Genomic DNA, 23,119 nt, shown 5'->3' on the forward strand with positions numbered 1-23,119 from the left:
TTTGCCGAGTTAAATTTAACTCGTGGTTAAAAGTGACATTTCGAAAGTTATTTTCTATGTTCGAAAATCCCTGTGCTGTCGATCGACCGGTTTTCGAGCCACGGTTGTCAAAATTTAACTTTTTGTCTGTCAGAAATAACCATGCTCGATAGCAGGGTTAATCGATAACTTTCCATCTGTCAAATTTTAACCAAAAGTTAAAATAATCCACCAAATGGTTCAGAGCCTAAGATAGTCATATCTTATAACTCTCCAGACTGAAGCTAGCAGAAGACTGGAGTGAAAACTTTTTTATAAAGCTATCACGATGAGTTTTTTTTTTGTATGTTCGGATTGGAGAGTTATAACATGTTATACGACTACATTGATGACATTTTACTTGTTAATAATTATAACTTTGCAGTCTGAACAAGGCATAAGATGTAACGCAAGGTGACTCCCATCTCGAGACGATGTAACGCCCACCTCGATGTGCCGGACCGTTTCCTATCGTTTTATTCCACCGAAACTAATTTCCTAAAAAAAAAACCGGTTTAAACGTTTATTTAAAAACCCATGGGAGAAAATATGTTGTTTTGCTTCATTAAGTTGGTTGTAGTTTAACGTCTTATTTGTCTTATTTAAGTCATGTTGTAATGATACTATAAACACCCATACGCAGTTATTTTTAATGACAGAGAACTATTCACTATATGTACATATGCACTCTCTCTGGGAGCGGAGGAACGAGCCTCCAGAACGCATGCTTAACGGCTGGTTCGTAGCACGCTCAGTCAGTAGTCGTCAGTGGTGCGACTGATGGCTAACGTGCATCGTTTCAGGTAGAACAAATACTTATTTTGATATCTTTTTGTTGATTTTCAAAACGTTTTTTTGTTTTATAAATTATATTCGCGAAATCGACAGTCGTCTACAAGATAGATCATAAAGTGATTGTGTGTTATGGGAGTGACGCGTCGCTGGATTTTCAGACGATTTGATATCGCTCACAGATTAGTGACGAAAATCAACTAATAAAACCACTCAACACTGTCCTTTGACGAGCACTTGAAAGGCGTTTGCTTGTTCAGTTTGTTTCTGTAGCGACGTCAGAGTGGCTGTATTATTTATTATATTGTGTCGCGTCTAGCCATTGAAGGAAAGTGACACAAACCTTTTAGAACCATGGGTTGCGCTTCATCTAAATCAAAATCTTCAAAAGCTTCAAATGATGAAATTACAGGTAAGTAAGTACCTATAAGTAAAACACGTTTCATGGAATACAGCTAAAAAGCGAAACCAACGAACCGCAAAAAAAACCCAACAGGTGCCTACGCAAAATCTTGTTAGCAAGGTTTTCTTCATGCCATGTCTTTACTGAAGGCCATAAGAGATCAGCCTTCGTACCGGTCGGCGGTGAGCTACGCTTGTGGTAGTGTTAAATCATAAATTTCCGCAGCACGTCGTTTGTTGGGCACAATGTTCCTCGTGAAACTGAAAGTGAAACTAGAATGAATAGCAGAACTACCTATAAGAACAACAAAATGTGGGTCATTAACACCAGGTGTGGTTGCAAAAGTGTATCTTTGAAATAGTCGGAATGATCATGTAGCACGGAAAAAAAATCATAATTATATTCATGTGTTTCACACATGAATTATTAGACAAAACATCAACCTTATAGGGGAATGCCGACTTCGGAAATACTTTTTCCAATTATCGTCAGGGCTTAAACAAAGTTCTTGAGCTCTCAAATTTGGATAATCGACGCTTTGAAACAGGACCCCTAATAAAATGTGTATGGTTATTTTGCTTAACACGTGTTCGGGGTATCATCCAAACCATTTGTGGAATAGTTCAATAATTTGTGTTATCATTCGTTTGTTTTTTTTTATTACGGATGTATCATTATGCAAAATACAATAATAGGGCGTCATTTACCCTACTTCAATATGGAAAACCACATACATCCTACACAGAAAAAAAAAAGTTGTTGAATATTACATCCAAACTGCTGCAACCAGGTCAATCCATCGGTTGTGTAATATAACGTTGTACGATGCTGCGTACACAACAAAAAAATGTAATATCGATCAATGTAATTCAAGCTGATGTATGAAATAATGATGTAATAGCAAAAAGCAGATACAATATTACATCAATGGATGTAATTTTGTTCGCAAAATCGATGTACATCGTACAACGTTATATTACACAACCGATGGATTGACCTGGTTGCAGCAGTTTGGATGTAATATTCAACAACTTTTTTTTTCTGTGTAGGTGCCATTTTGCATGGCTTTTGTTTATGCGTCGACTTATCAATATTATATTTACCAATTATTAATTGAAATTTTCCAAAACGTATAAGGCTATTTCTATCTAGATCAAATATTGATATCGAGAGACTATGTTCAGACTACAGAGCTGTAACACGTTATAAGCCTATCTTGATGACATTTTTCTTATCAATAACTATTGGAGTTCACTGAACATCTTAAAAGAACCTCAAACTACTTTGTGGTTTAAAGGGTGTCCACGATGAAATTGCCACACACAAAATTGATTCGCAAAATTCGAGTTTTCATCCGATTGCCATCAAATTTTCAGGGATTGAGAAATAACTATTAAACTTCATTTTACCATTTTACTCGTATTTTATTTACAGTCCATACGCAAATGCCCGCACCTTGGCCTTAACCCCGGCCATAAGATTCTGCACAACCTGTGAATCAACCGTTTTTTGCATGTAAACCCATACTTTCTTCAGTTCCTCGACTGTCTTCACTACCTTAGGTCGTTTAAGAAGGTGCTGCTTCATAATCGCCCAGTACTTCTCGATGGGGCGGAGCTCCGGAGTGTTGGGAGGGTTGAACATTTTCGGCACGAAATTGACCTTATTGTCCGCATACCACTTCAGCACGTCCTTGGAGTAGTGGCATGAGGCCAAATCCGGCCAGAAGATTGTTGGGACGTTGTGCGCCTTCAGGAGAGGAAGCAGCCGCTTCTGGAGGCACTCTTTTATGTACACCTGTCCGTTCATCGTGTCCTGGGTCACGAAAGGTGCACTCCGCTTCCCGCACGTGCAGATGGCTTGCCAAACCAGGAATTTCTTCGCAAATTTGGACATCTTCTGAGTGCGGACATGCTCCGGAACGCTGAACTTATCCTTGGCCGTGAAAACAGGTTGCCGGGGATCTGTTTGAAGTCGGCCTTCACATATGTTTCGTCGTCCATGATGCAGCATTCAACTTTCGTCAGCATGTTGAGGTACAACTTCCTGGCACGGGTTTTGGCGGACTTGTTCTGCTTCTCGTCGCGATTAGGGGCCTTTTGTACCTTGAACGTTCGAAGCCCAGCCTTAGTTTTGGCCTTCTGGACAAAACTTCGGCTTAGGTGCAGCTTCTTAGCCACATCCCTAACGGAGGCGTTCAGATTTCGGTTGAAGGCCCCAAGTACGTGGTTGTGATTTTTGGTGTTGTACGGAATACTTTTTCCTTCACTTCTGGGCTTCCGATCGGTGGTCAACCGTTCCTCGAACCGCTTAATCACTCGCGACACGATGCGATGGAACGATGCGAGAGATCCTTGTTCTCGTGATGAATGCGCAAGATTTTATCACGCACGAACTGTTCTTTCGACTCCATTTCCGCGAGTTTTGATCACAGGACTTTAAAACTTGCAGGATGTAAATAATGCACTATGAACTAAATCCACCCAAATTTTCATTAAATTCTACCCAACGGTTAAAAAGTAAGAGCAATTTCATAGTGTGGCAATTTCATCGTGGACACCCTTTATTTTACCATCTTTAAATTTACCGTTAACTTTCCTGATATCCCCCTAAACGGCTCCGTAAAGCTTTCCGGAAATTCGTTAGATTCTTTGAAGTTCTTTCAAACATCTGAGCAGATCACTGATGAGATTCCCTAAACTAAGGACTGTATCGAAAATAAGCTGTAAGCAATCAAATTTTTCGCTCAGATCCATACAAAATACAAATGTAAAAAAAAAACAAAACTTATTCGATTAGCTCGGTCATGTTCTTTTAAAAATGTGTTTTTTACAGTTCTCCAACTGTAGTCTACATAGGCTGCTACCTCAGTTGGGCTCTCCATATAATACACAATGCTGCCGTGAGATGACAATGTGACGTAAATCCATTTATTTTTTGGTTAAATTCGCAATGGTTACGAAATTATGACTGGATCACTTGATCTAAAACAAGCTAAGAAAAATTAACCCTGATGATTCAAATAGATTTTAGTTTTTCGGCACTTACGTATGGCGGACGTTAAAGGTGCGACCTATCACAATCACAATCGTCAAACAGCTGATGGTAGTAACGCTAGGTACATTTCTATCAATGTGCTTGTCGAAGCACTCTCCATGACCATCTATCAAGTTGACGAAAGAAGTAAAAAGCAACGGGTGAATGTCATCTACGGCGGTGGTCCATCACCGATCTGGTCATTCTCGACAATCACAACACTCATCTGTGCTCGTTTTGAAGCAGTTGCTGTTTTGCTTGGTTATGTAAGTGAGCCCAACAGCTTCCGTTTAATTTTGCCAGCTTTGTTTGTAACTCACACAGCCGCGCGTGCCGAGACGAACTTGGAATGCGTAGGCGTTGTTTTCATTTTCTTCTTTCGTTTCGCTTTTTCTCATCATTGTACTGCAGAAGTCTTCACTGTTTTCGTTGTGCTTTACATCATCAGGAGCAAGTGTTACGCTTTGCCTGTGAGCAGCGACCATTACTGGTTATGGCCATGGTACTACCTCTCACTGTGTGACAAAAAGTTCTTTTAGCGATAGTCGGTTGATGCGTTGACGAGTGTCGAGTGAGTGTCATGATATTTTGCATCCCTGGCGGACGTCACTTATGTGTAGAAACAGTGAAACATGTTCACTGTTTCTCCGAAAATGTATGGATCACGTCACTTTGTCTGCATGCTTCAAAATCAAATATTGTAAAAGTGTGGAGTGTTTTTGAGCACGATTGACCTCCCGTGGATGCTACTCATCCAGATCAGCTGTAATTACCCAGAGAACCAATACACGATAGGGGCCTCATAGCCTAGTCAGTAAAGACACGGTATTACCAAGCCGGAAGCTGCGGCTTCGATTCCCGATCCGGTCGAGGGAATCTTTTGGGTTTGAAATTTTCTCGACTTCCCTGGGCATAGAGTATCATTGTGCTTGCCACACAATATACAAATTCATGCATTGGTATTGGCATCGAAAGCTCTCAATTAATAACTGTGGAAGTGCATTTAGTTGAGAGCACGCAATAAGCTAATATGCGCTAAGCAATAAGCTTGAAAATGCGAATAAGAAGAAGAAGAACCAATACACGGTGCTTGGGACTAACATTCATCCCCAATGTATAAAAACTGCTAATCTAAAGCTAGGCAATAGCATATTACATACTAAATACGCACAGGGCCTCGTCTGCTGACCATTGCCGCGGGTATATCGTGGGAGTCCCAGGTACCTGGTTCAAGCTTTAGTTGGCGGCGGTGGTTCTTCTTGACCTTCTACCCCCCTGAGTAGTAAGTGTGAATAAGGGCGTCTATATGATGTTTTGCTGTACCTGTTGTGGATATCTAGTGCATCCTGTTCTCTTAACTTGTTGAGGACACCCTGTCTTGCCTCAAAATTTACCCTTTTTGAAGTACTAGTCTTTACAGCATAGCGGAGCATGAGATCTTGTGTGTTATTTTTGTCAAAATGAGCTGCGAAATTTGTTCACTGGAAACTACCGTCGATACGGAATTATGCAGCTGCATCGGATGTGCTCACTCATTTCATGTCGCCTGCGTGGGAGTCCCAGTTCAACGTGGGTCTCTGCGGAAAAGGGACAAAAATCTTATGTGCTACCGTGCTGTAGTTCATGCCAAGTGCTCGTCACGTTGGAATTTGATCTTATAGCGAATTCGTTTATTATCGGGGTTAACACCAGTTCCAACCCAGTGCGAAACCGAACTTTTTGTCAGTGTAAACCTCAACCTGAGCTAGGTTTTAAAAACAAACGAGCAAACTGACGTTTGTCAGAAAACAAGCAGACCCAATCTTGATACCCGATCCAGGTTGGAACTGAATAATAAACGAATTCGCTATTAGATTGCTAATTGAGCAGCATAAGGCCTTCGAAAAACAACTGGATACACTGAAAAAAATCGACATGTACCGTTTATTGGATCCATCTTATAACATAGCAATGTCAGCAGATTTATTCATTCTATGTGATGATTGATAGATTTTATTGGATTATCACTTAAAAACTATGACTGCGATATGGAATGATTTCTATCGTAATTTCACATAATTAGTACTTGATAATACCATAGAGGTAACTCTAAGACTAGAAGGTCCCGAAATATCGTGCTCAACTTTTTGGCTCAGCTCTGGTACTCTCTTCGGACCCAAGCTAATCGATTCACCCCTCGAAAATCCACTAACCCCTCATTTTATCCGTCAAACTTTCATAGCGGATCAAAACAAACATTGTGTAGTAGTAGAATTTCGACTAGAATGGGGTACGTTAATCGTTTGCTTGGGACCAATAGGATAGTCAAGTAGTGAGCCAATTTAAAATCGTTAGTTTCGTATTGATTGTTGATAATACTTTGCTTCGAACGTGGTTAGCGATAGGTAAGATGTATATGAATATTGTCTGATGAACTGTTGATATGTCATGGGTGGGAACAGACATCTAGAAACTAATGGAAAATCATATCCAGCATTTTACGAGCGCTTATGGCCGCCACAATCTGACTGAGTTTTTGGTAGGGAACATATGATTTGACGTTTGGGTTGTGTCGTTTGACGTGTAAACGTTCAAATTTGAACGTTTACACGTCAAACGACACGAGCCAAACTTAAAATCTTATGTTCCCTACCAGAAACTCAGCCAGATTGTGGCGGCCATAAGCGATCGTAAAATACTGGATAAATTTGCACTATGCGAAAATTCAGTAAAATATACCTGTTTTCATGATGAATATTGCTCACTAAAAGATATATCACAGACAAACAGACATAACAATCGCAAATTGCTCATCGAACAAGCATTTAACGGTAAATTTAAAAGTATCGTAGTTGGTAGTACTGCCACCTGTGGCGCGCATAGTCAATTCCCTTGCGTTTGACGTTTACCCACTACTGCCATCTGTTCAGCGTACTACCCACCACAGTGTACTCAACAGATGGCGGGAATGTTTTAGCGACGATGCTTTACAGTGAGAAATATTCAATATGTTATGTCTGTTTGTCTGTGGATATATCTTATAAGATAATCATGTATATTTTATTGGAGTTGCTTTTAACAATTTTTGACGGTTACCGCACCAGTGTTCGTGTCGCACCCCCTCACTTTGCTATTGTCGAAAGGACAACATTGCCCAGGCTACACCACGGGGAGGCGTGAGGTAGGAACTTGTGAGGACCAGAGCTAGGTTGTCAACCTACCATTTGTACCATCTGCGTTACTGCTCTGCTGACGGCGTTAAAGGTGCCCTCCTCTCGACACATTTCTTCGACGACCTTCGCCGCGCTAAGGGCGAGCATCTCCTCTTGCACATCATCAAATCTAGGACATTCTAAGACCACGTGCTCTGGTGCTTCTTCCACATTCCCACACTCCGGACAGAAGAGTGACGTTGTGTGTCCGAACCGAAGCAGGTACTTCAAATCTAAAAAAAATATTAAATCTTTTTTTAGATTTTCAAATCTAAAAAAAATATTATAAGTTTTTTATAATTTTTCGGAGAGGAATATTTTTCAAACGAACATAGTCGGATATCATATCTTTTAATTATTTTTATTTAAAAACTCAAATCCCCTTGAATCGACTAACAAGCAAAGGTAAACAAACCACCCCTGAATGTGAGCTTGTGGCATCCTATACTGCCGTTTATGGCAAATCCAGGGGCTGATACGTTTGACATAATGGACACTTGGTATAACAGACATTTTACATCATAGCTATGTTTCGACATATTTTTGAAACCAAGGTTTACAATCTATGATTATTCTTTCTTTTAATTACTGCTCGTGCTTTCATAATGGAGCAGTTCCACACAGATTCGCAAATCGTTTCGGATCGACCTTCTACGATTATGATGAAACTTTGCACAGTTGTTTGTTATTGCCCAACATGCCAGTTTACATATATGGTTCCCTAGTTTTGCACACGACTAACACTTGAAAAGGGCTTATGCAAAAATGATACGCATCAATAGAAAAATATATATCTCGTGAACGATTTGTTTGATCGAGATGGTGTCTTGGGCGAGGTTGCGGACAAGTATTGTACCTTCCAAGAAAAAATATACATTGTAATTTTTTTTTTACCAAAAAAATTCAACATTATCAAAAAAAAAATTAAATTACTCAAATTGCATTTCTTTTAATTTTTTTTTTTATATTTACTTTGTAGTTTAGACTGACTGACTGACTGACACTGTGCATTTGCTGGGCAAATCATAAACAAAAAAGTTATGAATTATTGAAAAAATAAGTATTTTCCAAAATACCACCTACAGTTATTGAATATCTTTAAAATAGTGTTAATATTAAAACACATTAAATTTACAACAAAAAAGCTCATAATGCTTAAATTGCCCAAAGTTGTTATTTTCGAGATACTCGTTGGTTAAAATTCACTTATCGCAATTTTCGCTCTTTTGAGATGTTATTCGTTAGTGTTCAATCTTGAAAGTATTTTTAAGCAGGGTGCCTTCCATTCATTTTGACTAAAAAAATGTTTTATGAAATTATGGAAAAATAAGATATTACAATGATATTTTGTATGTGTATGTAACAAGAAAAGATTTTAAAGTTTGTGTTTGACACATAAAACCTGAAAATTTAGCTTTGACAGAGTCAAATGAGCGATTTTCTGATCGCCTTTTCGCGAAGAGTGGGTGAGATAAATGACAAAATCGCTTATTGCGACTCTCATGTAGCAAAATTGGCTGGTATTATGTGTCAAACACAAACTTCACAATATTTTCTTGATGTTTACAGAAACAAAATATTATCATAATATCTTATTGTTTCATAATGTCATAAAACATTTTTTTAGCCAAAATAAATGGAAGACACCCTGCGCCAATAAGCTCGGGTTCGCACGAACTGGTTCCAAACCTGGATAATAAGCAAATTCGCTATAAGATGCACATTTTTTTTTTATTTGCTGTTGTGAGATGCGTGCACGTTGAGTAGATAGATAGGAGATTGATGAAGATGTAGAATATTTCCTGCAAAAAAGGTGGAATGTGATGCGCATGGATGGATTTAGATGCAAGAGATGAAAAAAGATTTCCGTAGATTGATTCGCTAGCGTGAGATTTTTCGACCATCTAAAATAGAGGTTTAGATGTGTCGCACCCCCCGATTTCGACAAAAAAACGCAAATGGGACCGACTTGTTCCGATGAGCGGCAGCAGGGGGAGGAGGGGCATAGTGAACAGGTGGGGCATAGTGAGGATACCGCAGTTTAGCCCTGGATCTCTAGCTGCATGAAACAAATCAACTGGTAGTAGGTTCAATATCATTATGATATTGATCCTACCACCAACCAATTTGTTTCGAACGGCCGGAAGTCCAAGCTGGTGCACGGGATGCTCAGTATGCCCCACCTGTTCACTATGCCCCTCTTACCCCTATATATGTATTACCTTAAAACCTCAAGACGATTTCTTGAATCTAAATGTATGTACAAAATAATTTCCACAACACCTATTAGAAAATTCAATTCGACAGGCTTTAGAATTTTTTTCAAAATGCGCTGAATATTGGCCACATAAATATAACTACCCACCAACATTACGTTGGCTTGCCCGGCGCATTGTTCAGTCATGCATTCTGTTTCCATTCCACTTTTATTTAATATTCCACAATTCAAAAGATTATGACCGGCTAAGGATTCTAAGAAACAACTGAGTCAACCACCGCCAAGTGAATTGAACTTAGTGTTAAAAAAAATCCCTGATAATTCAAGGATATTCTTTCAGGTGCTTCGGAATTGTATCAGGCTGTAAGATCATTTATTTCCCTGCTCCAAAATCACAGCAACAGGTCAAACATCAACTCAAATGTGGAACCCACTTCAAAGCACTGTCAAGGTCAGCCATGCCATGGTAGCCCAGTTGTATATTATGTACATATCTTGTATTCATGAATGTGAAAGGAATCCTAACTTACGCACGTTGTATGTTAATAGAAGGTTAGTAATGCCGTTGACGCCTTCCACATCCTTCAATTATTTGATTTATTTATTGAAGTCAATGAACGACATGACAAATAGCCAGCCACCCACAAATAAAAAAAACTAAGCTTCGATTCATCAGTGTGGTAGTCAAATTTAAAAGGATTACCACATTGTCTTGTTGCTAAGCGTGAAAAATTGCTGTCTCATTCCCTAAAAGCTATAATCATGTACTAATAGTATGCTTTACTTCAAGCAACAGACATGCGTTCAGCAATGCCAGCGTTTGTCCAATTTATCGTTTCCATTATTAGAAATGCTTTGAGATCTGATATAGTCTGTAAAGCAACACTATGTATGTAATAGGAAATAAAGGGACCATCGTTCGTATAGTAGCTCAGATAATAACATTCTTTTAACGTGCTTTGATATTACTAAACTTGTTAGATTAACATTGAATACTTGGGAAATGTAACATTCGGAGTTATGCGGTGAAATCAAGTCTGAACTCTCATAATTTGAATAAAATTGATTATTTATTTACTTCTATTGGGTGGATGCATCAAACCTTGCTTTATTTACTTCCACCATCATATCAAGAGCAAATTTTCATTACGTCGAATGTAACAAAAGTAAACAAAGTCGAGCTATCAGTGTCAATCGATTCTTCTGCTATTACACTATATACTGTCTGAATATGGGATCAAATCCCATTTTTAAATTTATTTACCAGTCAAATTGCTTTTTGACGTAATCACCTTCCGATCAAAATCGTTTTCGATGTTACTTAAGTCACCCAATTTCTATGGAGATGCCGTTTGACTTAAGTAACAGCGCTGAAAAACCCGTGAAAAGTGTACGTTCGTCGTTTCGCTTTTTCATTATTAAAGTGAATAAATCGAACTGTTTGTTGCTAAGATGATTTCGGTGCTCCTAAAATGATGAATGGGCTGCACGTAAGGAGACGTAATTGATAATTCTCCCGAATATCCTGATAAATACACTTTGACTTAAGTAACAATAGGGGCCACCAAACGACGTATAATAACTTTTGACTCAAAAACCAGTATTTTTTAGCATGAAAGCTAGCGATTTGCATTTGTATGATTAAAACCCTGCTAAATATGTTAAACATTGCTATCACTATGAGATTATATGTGTTTACTTGGAAATAGGAATAACTTTTCGGTCATCAAAACAAAACTTTATTTTTCTCGGATTGGTGCGAATGTTACTTACGACATAATGAAAATTTGCTCTTGATATAAGGTATGGAGGGGCACGTGTGCTTTTCTAAAGATTGTGCATTTATTTGGAATATACAAGATTTTGTATACACGCTATTTCAAAACTATCCAAATTTGGGTGGAATCCACCCAGATCGGTCAAAACTGAACCTACCCAACAATGGGTAAACTGTGTTGGGAGTGACAATTTGACAAATGAACAACATCGACATGAATCCGATCGACATTGTTCATTTGTCAACTTGTCACTCCCAACACAGTTTACCCATTTGTGGGTAGGTTCAGTTTTGACCAATCTGGGTGGATTCTACCCAAATTTGGGTAGTTTTGAAATAGCGTTTACCGTAGTTTTACCTTATGTATTATGGTTTTTTTTTAATGAACCTTACAAGTAATGGGTTGCTAAGAACCATTACCATTCCAAATTCTGTTTATATTGGAACCATTTTATTTATGATTTGAGAACATAATGGTAATGGTTATGGTAGTCAGTAAGATTCATAGATGGTTTTGTAACATAGATCAACTTTATGTGGAATATATCGCAAATTGGTTGCCTGTAAATTAATGATTGCTAATTCGCGATATATTCCACGTAAAGTTGACCGATAATACAAAACCATTAATGGACCTTACTGACTACCATAACCATAAGTTCTCAAACCATAAGTAAAAAAAAGTTCAAATATAGTCCTCGCTCCGAAAATGTATTTTGAATGGTAATGGTTCTTAACAACCCATTATTTGTAAGGTACCCTAATAAAAAATATTACATATAAACGAATGGTAACCCAAATGGTTAAACTATTCTACAAATGGTTTGGATGATACCGGAACACGCAAGCAAAATAACCATAACAATTTTATTAAGGTACACTTCCAAAGAACCATAATACATTAGATTAAAACTTAGTCACACAAACGTTCATGTAAAGTTCCATAACCATTTCAGTTATAGTTTAGCAGGGATTATAAACAATTTTTAACCCATTTTCGGAAAAATCAGGTTATGATTCGCGATGATGCGGGTAGCATTGAAAAGTATTTATTTTCAAAATTATTAGGGATGGGAATCTTGGCCCGGGTGGCACACTTGCCCCACATTACCCTACTATCAGCTGTGATGTAAGTGAATGGTTGTCGCTCATTCTGCAAGGACGGGGAGCGACAAAAGGCGAAAACGAATACCCCCAACTGGAAAACCGGTCTGGTTGTGGTTTGTGCTTAGTCGCCCGGTTTCCATGGTACCGGCTGTTCATTCCGTATTTGTTGTAGCTGGGAATTCCAAATGCTTCGAGCTGTGCAAAATTTCAATCGATTAGTAATACCTGCTCGTGTCCACAGCGCCAACAGAATGATGTCACTTTTGTGTAATGATTTTAATTTGGTTCGATCGCGATTTGAACTTCACATTGCTTATCTGGTGTTATCTTCTTACGTGCGATTTTAATTGCAGCCAAGATCACCGGAAACGGTACGACGGACGATGGATACGTCGAGGATTACATTTGTAACGAGAATGACGTCGGTGAAAATGAGATGAAGGCCTTCGAACTGGATGGAGGCAAGGTATTGCTGGTAAAGCAAAAAGGCAAGCTGTCGGCCATCGGAAACAAATGCTCTCACTATGGAGCGCTGCTGTCAACGGGAGCATTGGGCGATGGAAGAGTACGCTGCCCGTGGCATGGAGCTTGCTTCAACATTGAAACGGGAGACATCGAAGATTTCCCGGGACAGGATTCATTGCCCTGCTTCAAAGTTACCGTGGAACAAGGACGGGTAAGTTTTTTAGATTGAAGGAAAATTAATCTTGATGTATATTAGGGTTGGGTCTAAATTACTAGAGTCGGTGTATAATGAGTCACGCCAAGAGTGAAGCCAAGTCTACCTATTGAACTGTCAAATCGGCTACCTATCGTGCAAAGTAAATAAACATTACGATGCTATGAAAGGTCCACGAAAGGTATTGCAATGAAATATAAAATAAAATTGAAGAAATCATCATAAACACGCAGCGAGCATTAAATGGTCATGGGATACGTTTGGTTTTGATCAGTAATGAGAATTTCTTCTATTTTTTGATAAGATAATTTGACAAAATCACTGATATTATGATTCACTACAGCCGTTATTTTTGGTTCTCGCTAGAAGTAATTTAAAGTTGATGTAGAAGTCCTCTGTTGCCAAGTGAAAAGAAAGGGAATCCTTCGGAAACCGTGATGCGAGTTCAACTGTTTTTCTCTTGGCGTGACTCATTATACACCGACTCTATAAATTACAACCCCATGCTCCTCAATGTAATTTCGATGTGTATTTACACGGTAACCGCAAAATACCCAATAATGACAACAAAGTAAGCATTTTCGAGGGAGACTGGGACTACCTACTAAATGAGTAAAAATATCACCCATTTATGAGTATTTGTTATTCAAAAATGAATACTTACTACTTGTTTTTATAGTTGTAATTACTCATAAATGGGTGAAATTTTACTCATTTAATGAGTAATCCCAGTTTCCCTCGAAAATGCTTACTTTGTAGTCATTATTGGGTATTTTGCGGTTACCGTGTAGATACCGAACTACTGTGTCACATTTTAACCAGGGGATGGATATGGCTGTCATATCGCTTAAGTTTGCTGCGTACCGAACATCTGAAACGTTGTCAGCGGTACAAAGATAATAGTTAGGAATACTGTCAGCGAAACAAAGATAATAGTTAGGAATACTATTTTGCAGAAAACACTTATTTTCAATATAACTACGCTTAATACCGTTAAATCTACCATGATTTCAGTATAATTGACTATAAATATAATCAAATTTACTATACCATTCTGTCAAAACTACTATGCTTACTCAAACGGCATAGTAGTTTTGATAGAAAAAATAGTAAAATTAAATGAATTTCGTTTCTGCAAAAATTTATTGGTGGGAGTATTTAATTTAAACCATCAACATAGTATTTTTGCCAATGGATTTTGTTTCTGTGTATGTTTTGTTGTTTTGATGTTGAGTACGTGTATTCAGCTATATGTCAAACCGAGTTTGGTTATTCTTTGGTACAAGCAATGTAAATATTTACCTTATTTGACAAAACCCAGGTAATCATGACAGCAGTAGGTCTTTTTTCTTCATTCAAATTGTTTTCAATAATCAAACGTCATGATTACCTGGGTTTTGTCAAATAAGGTAAATATTTAAATTGCTTGTACCAAAGAATGATCTGAATTTGCTGGAACATTTTAAATTTTTTATGGAAAATTTTATGACAAACAGAACGAAACCATTAATTTGCTTGTCAAAACTGAAGACCTTGTAATTGTAAAGGCCGACGCACAATAGATACCCGAAAACGTATCTATTGTGCGCCGGCCTTAATTGTGCCTTCCGCTAAGTTGACGTGTCTAGGGACCAACCCCCCGGGTCGATACACCTACCGTCCTTCCCGTTGTACTTGTCAGCTTGTGCGATACTCTATAGATTCACAAGGGTGGTCGCATCCGAAGGCCTTGAAATAAAAAAAAATGTTTTCAAAACCTTAACCTTAAGAGAAATGTTCCATCTTCAAACATAGGCAGTCGTTACGAGTCCTCTTATACCAAGAATGTAAAACTATTTGTAAAAACTGATAAGATTTTTAAATCTTGGCTGTTAGTTGAACAACTATCTATTGATTTATCGGTATAGTTTTGGACTTTATTTGAGATCCTGGTATGAAGTTTGAGTGATTTTAGTAAAATTCTCGATTTTCAACTTTTTTCCTAGTGGACGAATTTCAGTAAAATTAGCGGCATATGATAGATCTTTATTATGACTACTAATGAGCTATATCGATAGCCAATAATTGTTGATGATATTTTTATTTGAGAGACTTTCAGCAGTCGAAAAAAAAAATCATAGGGTAGATCGCTGCTTCGTCGTAATCGCCCATTTCCGTTCTATCGATCAAAAAAGATCAATAATATCTCCAAATGACAAAATGACAAGCGATCAACGAACCGAATAATAACGTTATGTCAGAAGTGGAAAGCAATAATGATATAATCTTCTTCCTTCTTTTTCATGACAAGCAGTCCGTGCGACACAACTTACTCGGGGCGGTAGAAGGAAACGAGCAAATTGTTGGCAAGCTGCTTCACAAAGTAAAGCCGAAGATGATACACGTGTGTTAATGGGATTTTTTTGTTATCTCTTTTCTCGATTCATATCAAGCTATGTCCTCATCCGTGTATATTGCAACAAAGCAGGCAAGCAATATATCATTATCCTTCTACCACTCGGATCGAGCTATGTTACAGAGCGAGTTTGTCATGGTAGTCGTAGCAACCATTTTATCTGTATCGTTTGTTGCTTTATGTGTTTGTATTCGCTGATAATATCAATGATTTCACCGTGCACAAATCAATAATAGGTTTGTTCCGATGCGTTAGTTCATTAGCTACAACATAAATCCTGTTAGAGCGCATTGTATGAATATTTACGCTCATTGTTCTCAAAACAAAAGAAGCGCTCCTGGCGAATCCCCTTTTTCTACGTTTATCCGTAGGACGAAGAAAATCTAACGGCGTTTCAATGCATTAGGACGGAATTGAAACTCGTAGAACGAATTTAGGATCAAGAAGCAGTATTAGATTTTAAACAATACCTCAACAATTTGTGGCTCTTTATCAAATCTAGGTGAAAGGTGAATAAATTTTGAAGTCATCTTTGACAGAAATATTCCATTTTTTGTTTAAACTGGTTCAGAAAAGAGAGGTAAAGTGCGGGTTGCGCTTAGTAGGACGGAAATTAGATCAAAAACCCTAAATCTATCTTTTTAAATTATGCTAGTACAGCTGTTTTTCTACAAATTATGACAGCTGTGCGCTTAATTTTGAGATACATCGTATGTACACAGCAAAACAAAGTTATTGCAGTCTTTTTTACACGTCGTAAGAGACGAACCAGCCTACGGCAAAAATCTTTTATAGGTTTTTAGCACGTTCTTTATTTATGATTCATTCCTTTATTTTTTTTTTTTGCTGCTCCTCTTTTCCCTGGCTTAGACCGTGTGACGGTCCATCTCGCCAATCATTCCTTTATTTAACGTCGGTCTCTGTTCCGCAATCTAGTGCCAATCACCGATGGACATCGATTGCCATCCATTGACGGCAATCGAATGTGCAGGAAGGCAGCTTCCACACCTGCGTAGGATATCGCTCCCATTCAACACACATGGGCCGGGACCAACGGTTTTACTTCCCTTCCGAAGGAAGACGTGACCAGAGATTTTTATGCCTCAGAAAAATCTCACCGACCTCGGCTGGGATTGAACCCATTGGGGTGTGAGAAAGCAGTCACACTTACCACTACACCACCGGCGCCGGCCTTTATTTATGGTGATTTCGTGGTTTTTTTTTTCATTACGGTTTTTGGAATGACTTTATTAAATAGCTAGAAAAAAAAGTTCCGAGGAAAGTACTTGACCAAAAAAGACTTGGACGCTTCTTTTGCTGACCATTCAGAAGGTTACTGTTTTAGCACAGATAAACAGACGTAATTCTTTGAATTAAATTATCTTCAAAACATAGTACCGCCAAACATAGGACTTCAGTAACGACATATCGCGGGCTTCTTGCGGAAAACAAGTTGGCTTGCTGATTCGCAAACAATGTTGCATGCAAGAAAAATCGAATATGTAGAAACGTCAAAGTGATCCGATGCCAGCGCTGCGACGAGTAGTTCGCGGAAACGATAACATTCAAACCAATTGTTAAATGCGCAAACGATGATCCAGAATGAAGAACGTCTGTTTGTTTGTGGTTTTAGGAAAAGTTGTTCACGTAGCCAACACCTTTCAGATGGTGGGCAATAAGGTTCAGAATTCTCTCACTATGCGCCACTAGTGTGTAAGTGAAATTCCTATGTATGCTATATCTTGAGAAGATGCCACCCCGATTTTTTGCACATTTTCGTTCTTAAAATAATCCATAAAAAATTAGTAAACTTAGATTGTCACGCACTGACCTTTCGGAAAATCTGAAACATCCGTGATTAGAGTGCCACAGGATAATAGATAAAATTGAATAAGTATGAGATTACAACTTTATCACTAGTGGTAAAATTTACTGTAATTGGTGTTGTTTAGGGTGAGCTTAGCTTTCAATTGTTTCCGGTAGGGTGGGATATAGTAGCTTCTAATTGGTCGGTGTTAACACCGATGAACCGACATGCTCTAGTGATTTCATTTGTCCGCAAATTGATTTGTCCAATGAGCGATTCGATCTGTAAATCGGGCGATCAGATCTGTCAAACGAGGTAAGACGAAAACCAAGTCAATATAAATTTTAGTGTGTTCGTGTCCTTGCGATCGAATTGAGTACATGGTCGTAGTGTTTGAAGGTTTTTTAATATGGCGTCTTGGTCGGACTTTGGCGTCGGCAAGACTTTGAATGTAGCTTCTATGAGCGGGCACTTCGGTTCGTCGGTGGTATTGAGTCAGACTAGACTAAGGAAATTTGATGAATTTTAAAGTTTACTTAGAGCATTGTTGGTTGGTTGATTGCCTTTATTAAGGAGATTTTCAGCCAGCACTGGTTCTTCACCGGTTAGAGCATTGTTTCTTATGTAAGGAGACAACCCGTTTGGCTGTTTTCTCTTGCTGTTTGTAACCTTTATGAAATCTGACGAAAGTGAAATGTAGCCTTTTTTGTGCTACTTAAAGACTGTATTCGAAAAAAAAAAATCATATTGTCTTCAAACTTTCAGGAAATAAAGAATAACATTGTGGATATGTTTCAACAACTTTATTGAAACTCTTCTCCATATTAAAATGCCCGCACTTTTACCGTGACACTGCTCATTAGATTTTGAGCTATGGTGGATCCAAATTGTTTCGACAGTTTCAACCTCTCTTTCTTCAAATCCAGTTCATTTTCCAACATCTTAGGAGTTTTGCTAAGTTTTGCCTTCATGATAGCCCAATATTTCTCGATTGGGCGAAGTTCCGGCGTGTTCGGTGGGTTGACCGCTTTAGGTATAAAAACAACATTGTTGTTTTAGTACATGTGTAAGACTGGTCCGGCGTAATGGCAAGATGCCAAATCCGGTCAAAACAGCGTCTGGCCTCCGTGGGACTTCAGGAAGGGCAGGATGCGCTTCTGGAAGCATTCATTCTTGTAAATTTGCCCGCTAATGGTGCTGTTTTTCGATTCATCTATGTGATGCGTTTAGATTTTCGAAGTGAGTGCACAAAAGAGCGTGTTTAATTTTTTTCGAATACAGTTTTTAGTCCCCTCTGAATTAACACCGACCAATTGGTACTAGCTTGGTTTGGACTGGTTAGGTTCGAATTAACCCGGAATTTTATTTGAGCCGATAAGCTTAAATAGCTTTGCGTGGGATAGTTTGAAATACCGAGCTCTATCATCTTAGATAATTATTACTTTTTCAATAACTTTAGTAGAGTAAATTACGGCTTCAACTCCAATTGACTGTTTTCGGCAACCAAAATATATGCGTTAATTTCATTGCATTTCCTGACCAAAACACTTCGCGAATGTATTGAAACGATTCCTTAGTCTTTTAGCTTCAATCTGATTAGGTATTTAAGACTCCCTGGGCTTTGGCAAAACCTTGAGGTAGTTTAATTATGCTACTAGATCCCAGGGTTGATCTGGATCTTTACCACATTGGAAAGATGCACACTAGTTTTGCCAGATCAGTGTTGATGCTTACCAAAAGTGCATTTGAACCCGCTTATAAAAGCATATTAACAAATTAATCATCACCGTACATTGTTTATTGCTCTGTACTAATAATAAATGATTAAGCACAGCATTTGATATTTTAGTAGGAATGCTGGAATTAGTCGTAGTGGAAATCATTTGTTTTTTAATCCATCCTTTATTGAATTGGACTTATTTCTATAGGTATGCACGTTTGGAAAGTATCATCACAAAGATTCTGCACTCGGTCTACAGCGTGTGGGCGGGAAGCGTTGTGTTTGTTTTTTTTTTAATTGCAATTGTAATTTTTTTTTTTTTTCCTTTGGTTTGTTTTTTCCGTCGATCTTGTTTTCCGTGCTGAGCACCAATGCTACCGACGTGCCAGGAAGGCAGCTCCCACACCTGGACCCTACCTATCGACCCATCAACTCATGAACCGGGGACCAACGGCTTTACTTCCCATCCGAAGGAACGCGTGATCAGAGATGTTATGCCTCAGAACATCCCGGCGGCGCCGACTGGGATTGAACCCAGGCCTGCTGGGGTGAGAGGTAATCACGCTTACCACTACACCACCGGCGCCGTTATAATTGTAATTGTTCAGTGTATAGGCTGTGCCAACCGCTAAGTTGGCTTATCTAGGGACTAGCCCCCTAGTCTATACACCTACTGTCCTTCCCGTTGCACTCGTCAGCTCGTACGATACTGTAGACACACATGGGTGGTCGTATTCGGGTCCTCCCCTGGGTAGGATCGTGTCCGTCCAGGTTCTGGTACATTAACTTATATCTATGCATGGTAATTATAGTTTACAACTCACCATTTGATTATAAATGTCGATAATGCTGAAACTATATGAATGTTAATGATCATTATTAGGTGTGTGCTGCAATGGAGTAGTAATTGAAGGAAATGAGGTTCTCATGTGGCTTATATGTAATTCTAAAATAGGTGTAAATCATGCAAGCACACACCTTTTACAATTCTTATCCTACTTACCAGTTCCGTCCAGTATAAATAGGCTGAAATTTTGGAGCCTCAACGTCTGTTCTCTGTGGCTATCTTATATCTAGCTCTTTTCAATAATTGCAACATGTGAATAATGCAGAACAATTTTTAAATTGTTCTAGAGTCAAAGTGATTTTGAAGGAAGGTCAAACTACAAACGAACAGCTCAGCCGCTCTGAACCCTATGAAAATTATGCTTTCCCAATATGGTACATTCTCTCACAATAAACCTGTCATTTCTAGCCTATCTGCACTATTTAATAAATGGAAACCATAACATGGGTTACGCTCCTCCTAAGCGGGCCCTCCGCATCCTATCTCTGTCTTATCTCAAATGCCAATGGTTTGAATGTATCAATATATACATTGGAAATGACGTTTAATCAAATAAACCCATACCCCACTCACTTGGCCAGGCTTCAGAATCGTCCAGTGGGCAGTGCGCTCTACACTCCAAGTTCCCTTTCTTTCAAATTTAACCCAAATTTTATATTTTACCCTTTTGAGTGTTGATTAATCACAATGAAACATTGTGACAGGGCACGGACTTGAGGTTACTAGAGTATTAAATAATCTAGGTCCTATTTAGGATTATATCTGAAAAATCCAAATTTGGCCAACGCCCACCAATGGACTCTAGTACTTTTACGACAGTGTATGTAAATATGTATTGTAAAGATGTTAGTCTAATTTGTATTGTACTATCTAACCAATTTGTGGGACCTACTTTAGCTCAGTTCACGCAGAAAAATGGATTTTTGTTTCAGGGCATAATGTATTTTGTTATTGATTCAAACATATTGTATCACTATTTCAACAACACATATATTTGAATCAACAAAATGGTTTTTAAAATCAACAAAATGGTTTTTAGAATCAACAAACAAATTATTGACTCTACAACCGGTTTGTTGATTCAAAAATATTTTTCTTTGAATTAACTGAATAATATATTTGAATCAATACCTAAAATATATTAGGCCCTGAGCCAAAAATATATCCATTTGAATTTAAAAATTATTTCTCTGCGTGTTGGTAAAGGCGCAGCTACAAAGCAAGACCATGCTGGAGGTGACTGGGTTCGATTCCCGGTCCGGTATGATCGGACTTGCCACACAATTATACCAATGCAAAAATGGTACAGGCATCGAAGGCTCTCAATTAATAACTGTGGACGTGCATCTAGAACACTAAGTTGAGAGCACGCAATAAGCTAATATGCGATATGCAATAAGCTTGAAATGCGAAGAAGAAGATCTAACTAATTTGTTGGAGGGAGACGAAGGTGAGCAATTTTTGAAAAGGTACAAAAAAGGTTGAAACCCACTGTTCTTGTGATGGTCAGTATCTTGGAATTTTAACGCCACTTAGTGAGAGAATACCAAGCTTTGCGGGTTCTCTACCCGGAAGGCCTTGACTTCTCGAATAACTTTGTCGAAGACAGCAACTTTCTAGATGGCCAAGTCGTCCAATCATGTGGAGCTACGCGGTAGATACCTACTAATAAAATGTATAACATCATTTTCATTTCAGGTTAAAATACGTGCGAAACGGTCGGAGCTTCAATCTGGGAAGCGAACCAAGGCCATGGTCAAGAAGCTCAACGAGGACGAACGAACTTTCGTGGTGATCGGTGGAGGACCGTCGGGTGCCATCTGTGCAGAAACCTTACGCCAAGAAGGTTTCACGGGTCGTGTCATCATGATCAATAAGGAACCATGCTTGCCCTACGATCGAATCCTAGTAAGCAAAACAATGGACTTTGAGTTGAATAAGAAGCTGCTGCGAGATGAGAGTTTTTACGCCGATAATGAAATCGAAACCATGACGGGGACGGAAGTAACTTCAGTAGACAACGCGAACCGAGAACTGACGCTTAGTAACGGTTACAAAATCAAGTATGACAAGGTGTACATTGCCACAGGATCGAAGGCCAGGAAAGCTCCAATCGATGGCGCTGATTTACCTAACGTTTGTGTGCTGCGGTCGAACGAACATGCCAAATATGTGAATGGTCAGCTAAGTCTTGACAAACACGTGGTAGTCCTTGGAGTTAGCTTCATCGGCCTCGAAGCTGCAGCATATTGTGTGAATAAAGTTGCAAAAGTAACTGTTATCGGTCGAAGCGCAGTTCCTCTGATGGATTCCTTCGGCGAAAAAGTGGGTACCCGAGTGATGAAAATGTTCAAGGAAAAAGGAGTGCATTTCATAATGAATTCTGGCATAAGGCGTTGCATTGGGGATGACGATAGGAAGCTAACCTCAGTTGAGTTGAATGATGGAACGATACTGAAAGCAGATATTTGCATCATGGGTGTAGGGTCTACCTTCTTCACTACTTTCCTGGAAGGATCAGACATCAAATTGAATAAGAACGGATCTGTGGACACGAATCAATTCCTTGAAACAAATGTATCGGGGGTGTACGCAGGGGGAGATATTGCTAATGCGCCTGTTTTCTGCAACAATAACGAACTGACTGCAATCGGTCACTACCCATTGGCACAATATCACGGCAAAGTAGCAGCTCTAAATATGGTAGGCAAGACCACTGAGCTGAAAGCGGTACCATTCTTTTGGACCATGCTTTTTGGAAAGGGCTTCCGATATGCTGGTTACGGAAGACCTCATGAAACGATAATTGAAGGCGATCTTGAACAGCTGAAATTCGTAGCCTTCTATTTGGATGCCAATGGAAAAGTAATCGGAATGGCCTCTTGTGGGCGAGATCCAGTTGTGTCCCAATTTGCCGAGTATTTGTCACAAGGAAAAAATCTGCATAAAAATCAACTAAATCCGGATCCATTTGCTTGGACTAAGTAAGGTCAAACCCTTCGTCCTTTCGTAGTTTATTAAATGTGCGGCCTCAAACCTGCCTGCAGTATTATCATTGGACTATTCTTTCGATCCATTTCGAAACGAACCGGGCGATTCTATCTAGAAATGTTGATTTTGTATTTATTT

The 23,119-nt window shown here is 38.8% G+C and overlaps 1 protein-coding gene across 2 annotated transcripts; it reads left to right on the forward strand.

The window, feature by feature from the left end:
- The first annotated feature begins 789 nt into the window (after positions 1–789).
- On the forward strand, positions 790–22,985 carry LOC135701282 (apoptosis-inducing factor 3). 2 transcript variants are annotated; one of them, XM_065222022.1, is made up of 3 exons: positions 790–1,222; positions 12,896–13,218; positions 21,689–22,985. In XM_065222022.1, exons 1-3 carry the CDS (start codon positions 1,165–1,167, stop codon positions 22,976–22,978), a joined length of 1,671 nt encoding a protein of 556 aa, XP_065078094.1. In that variant the 5' UTR covers positions 790–1,164; the 3' UTR covers positions 22,979–22,985. The 2 variants fall into 2 exon arrangements, with proteins under 2 accessions (XP_065078094.1, XP_065078093.1); XM_065222021.1 differs by lacking the exon at positions 790–1,222 and adding an exon at positions 12,565–12,809.
- The last annotated feature ends 134 nt before the right edge of the window (positions 22,986–23,119 follow it).

The sequence above is a fragment of the Ochlerotatus camptorhynchus genome, unplaced genomic scaffold (genome assembly GCF_037179485.1).
Source record: "Ochlerotatus camptorhynchus isolate MF236.1 unplaced genomic scaffold, CSIRO-AGI_Acam_v1.1 ptg000152l, whole genome shotgun sequence".
Taxonomy (NCBI): Eukaryota; Metazoa; Arthropoda; class Insecta; order Diptera; family Culicidae; genus Ochlerotatus; species Ochlerotatus camptorhynchus.

Coding starts and splice junctions, on each gene's coding strand:
- LOC135701282 (XM_065222021.1), top strand. CDS start 12,728: ATGCTTCGAGCTGTGCAAAATTTCAATCGATTAGTAATACCTGCTCGT. Junction 12,810..12,895: donor CAGAATGATGTCACTTTTGT/GTAATGATTTTA, acceptor TTTTAATTGCAG/CCAAGATCACCGGAAACGGT. Junction 13,219..21,688: donor TTACCGTGGAACAAGGACGG/GTAAGTTTTTTA, acceptor TTTTCATTTCAG/GTTAAAATACGTGCGAAACG.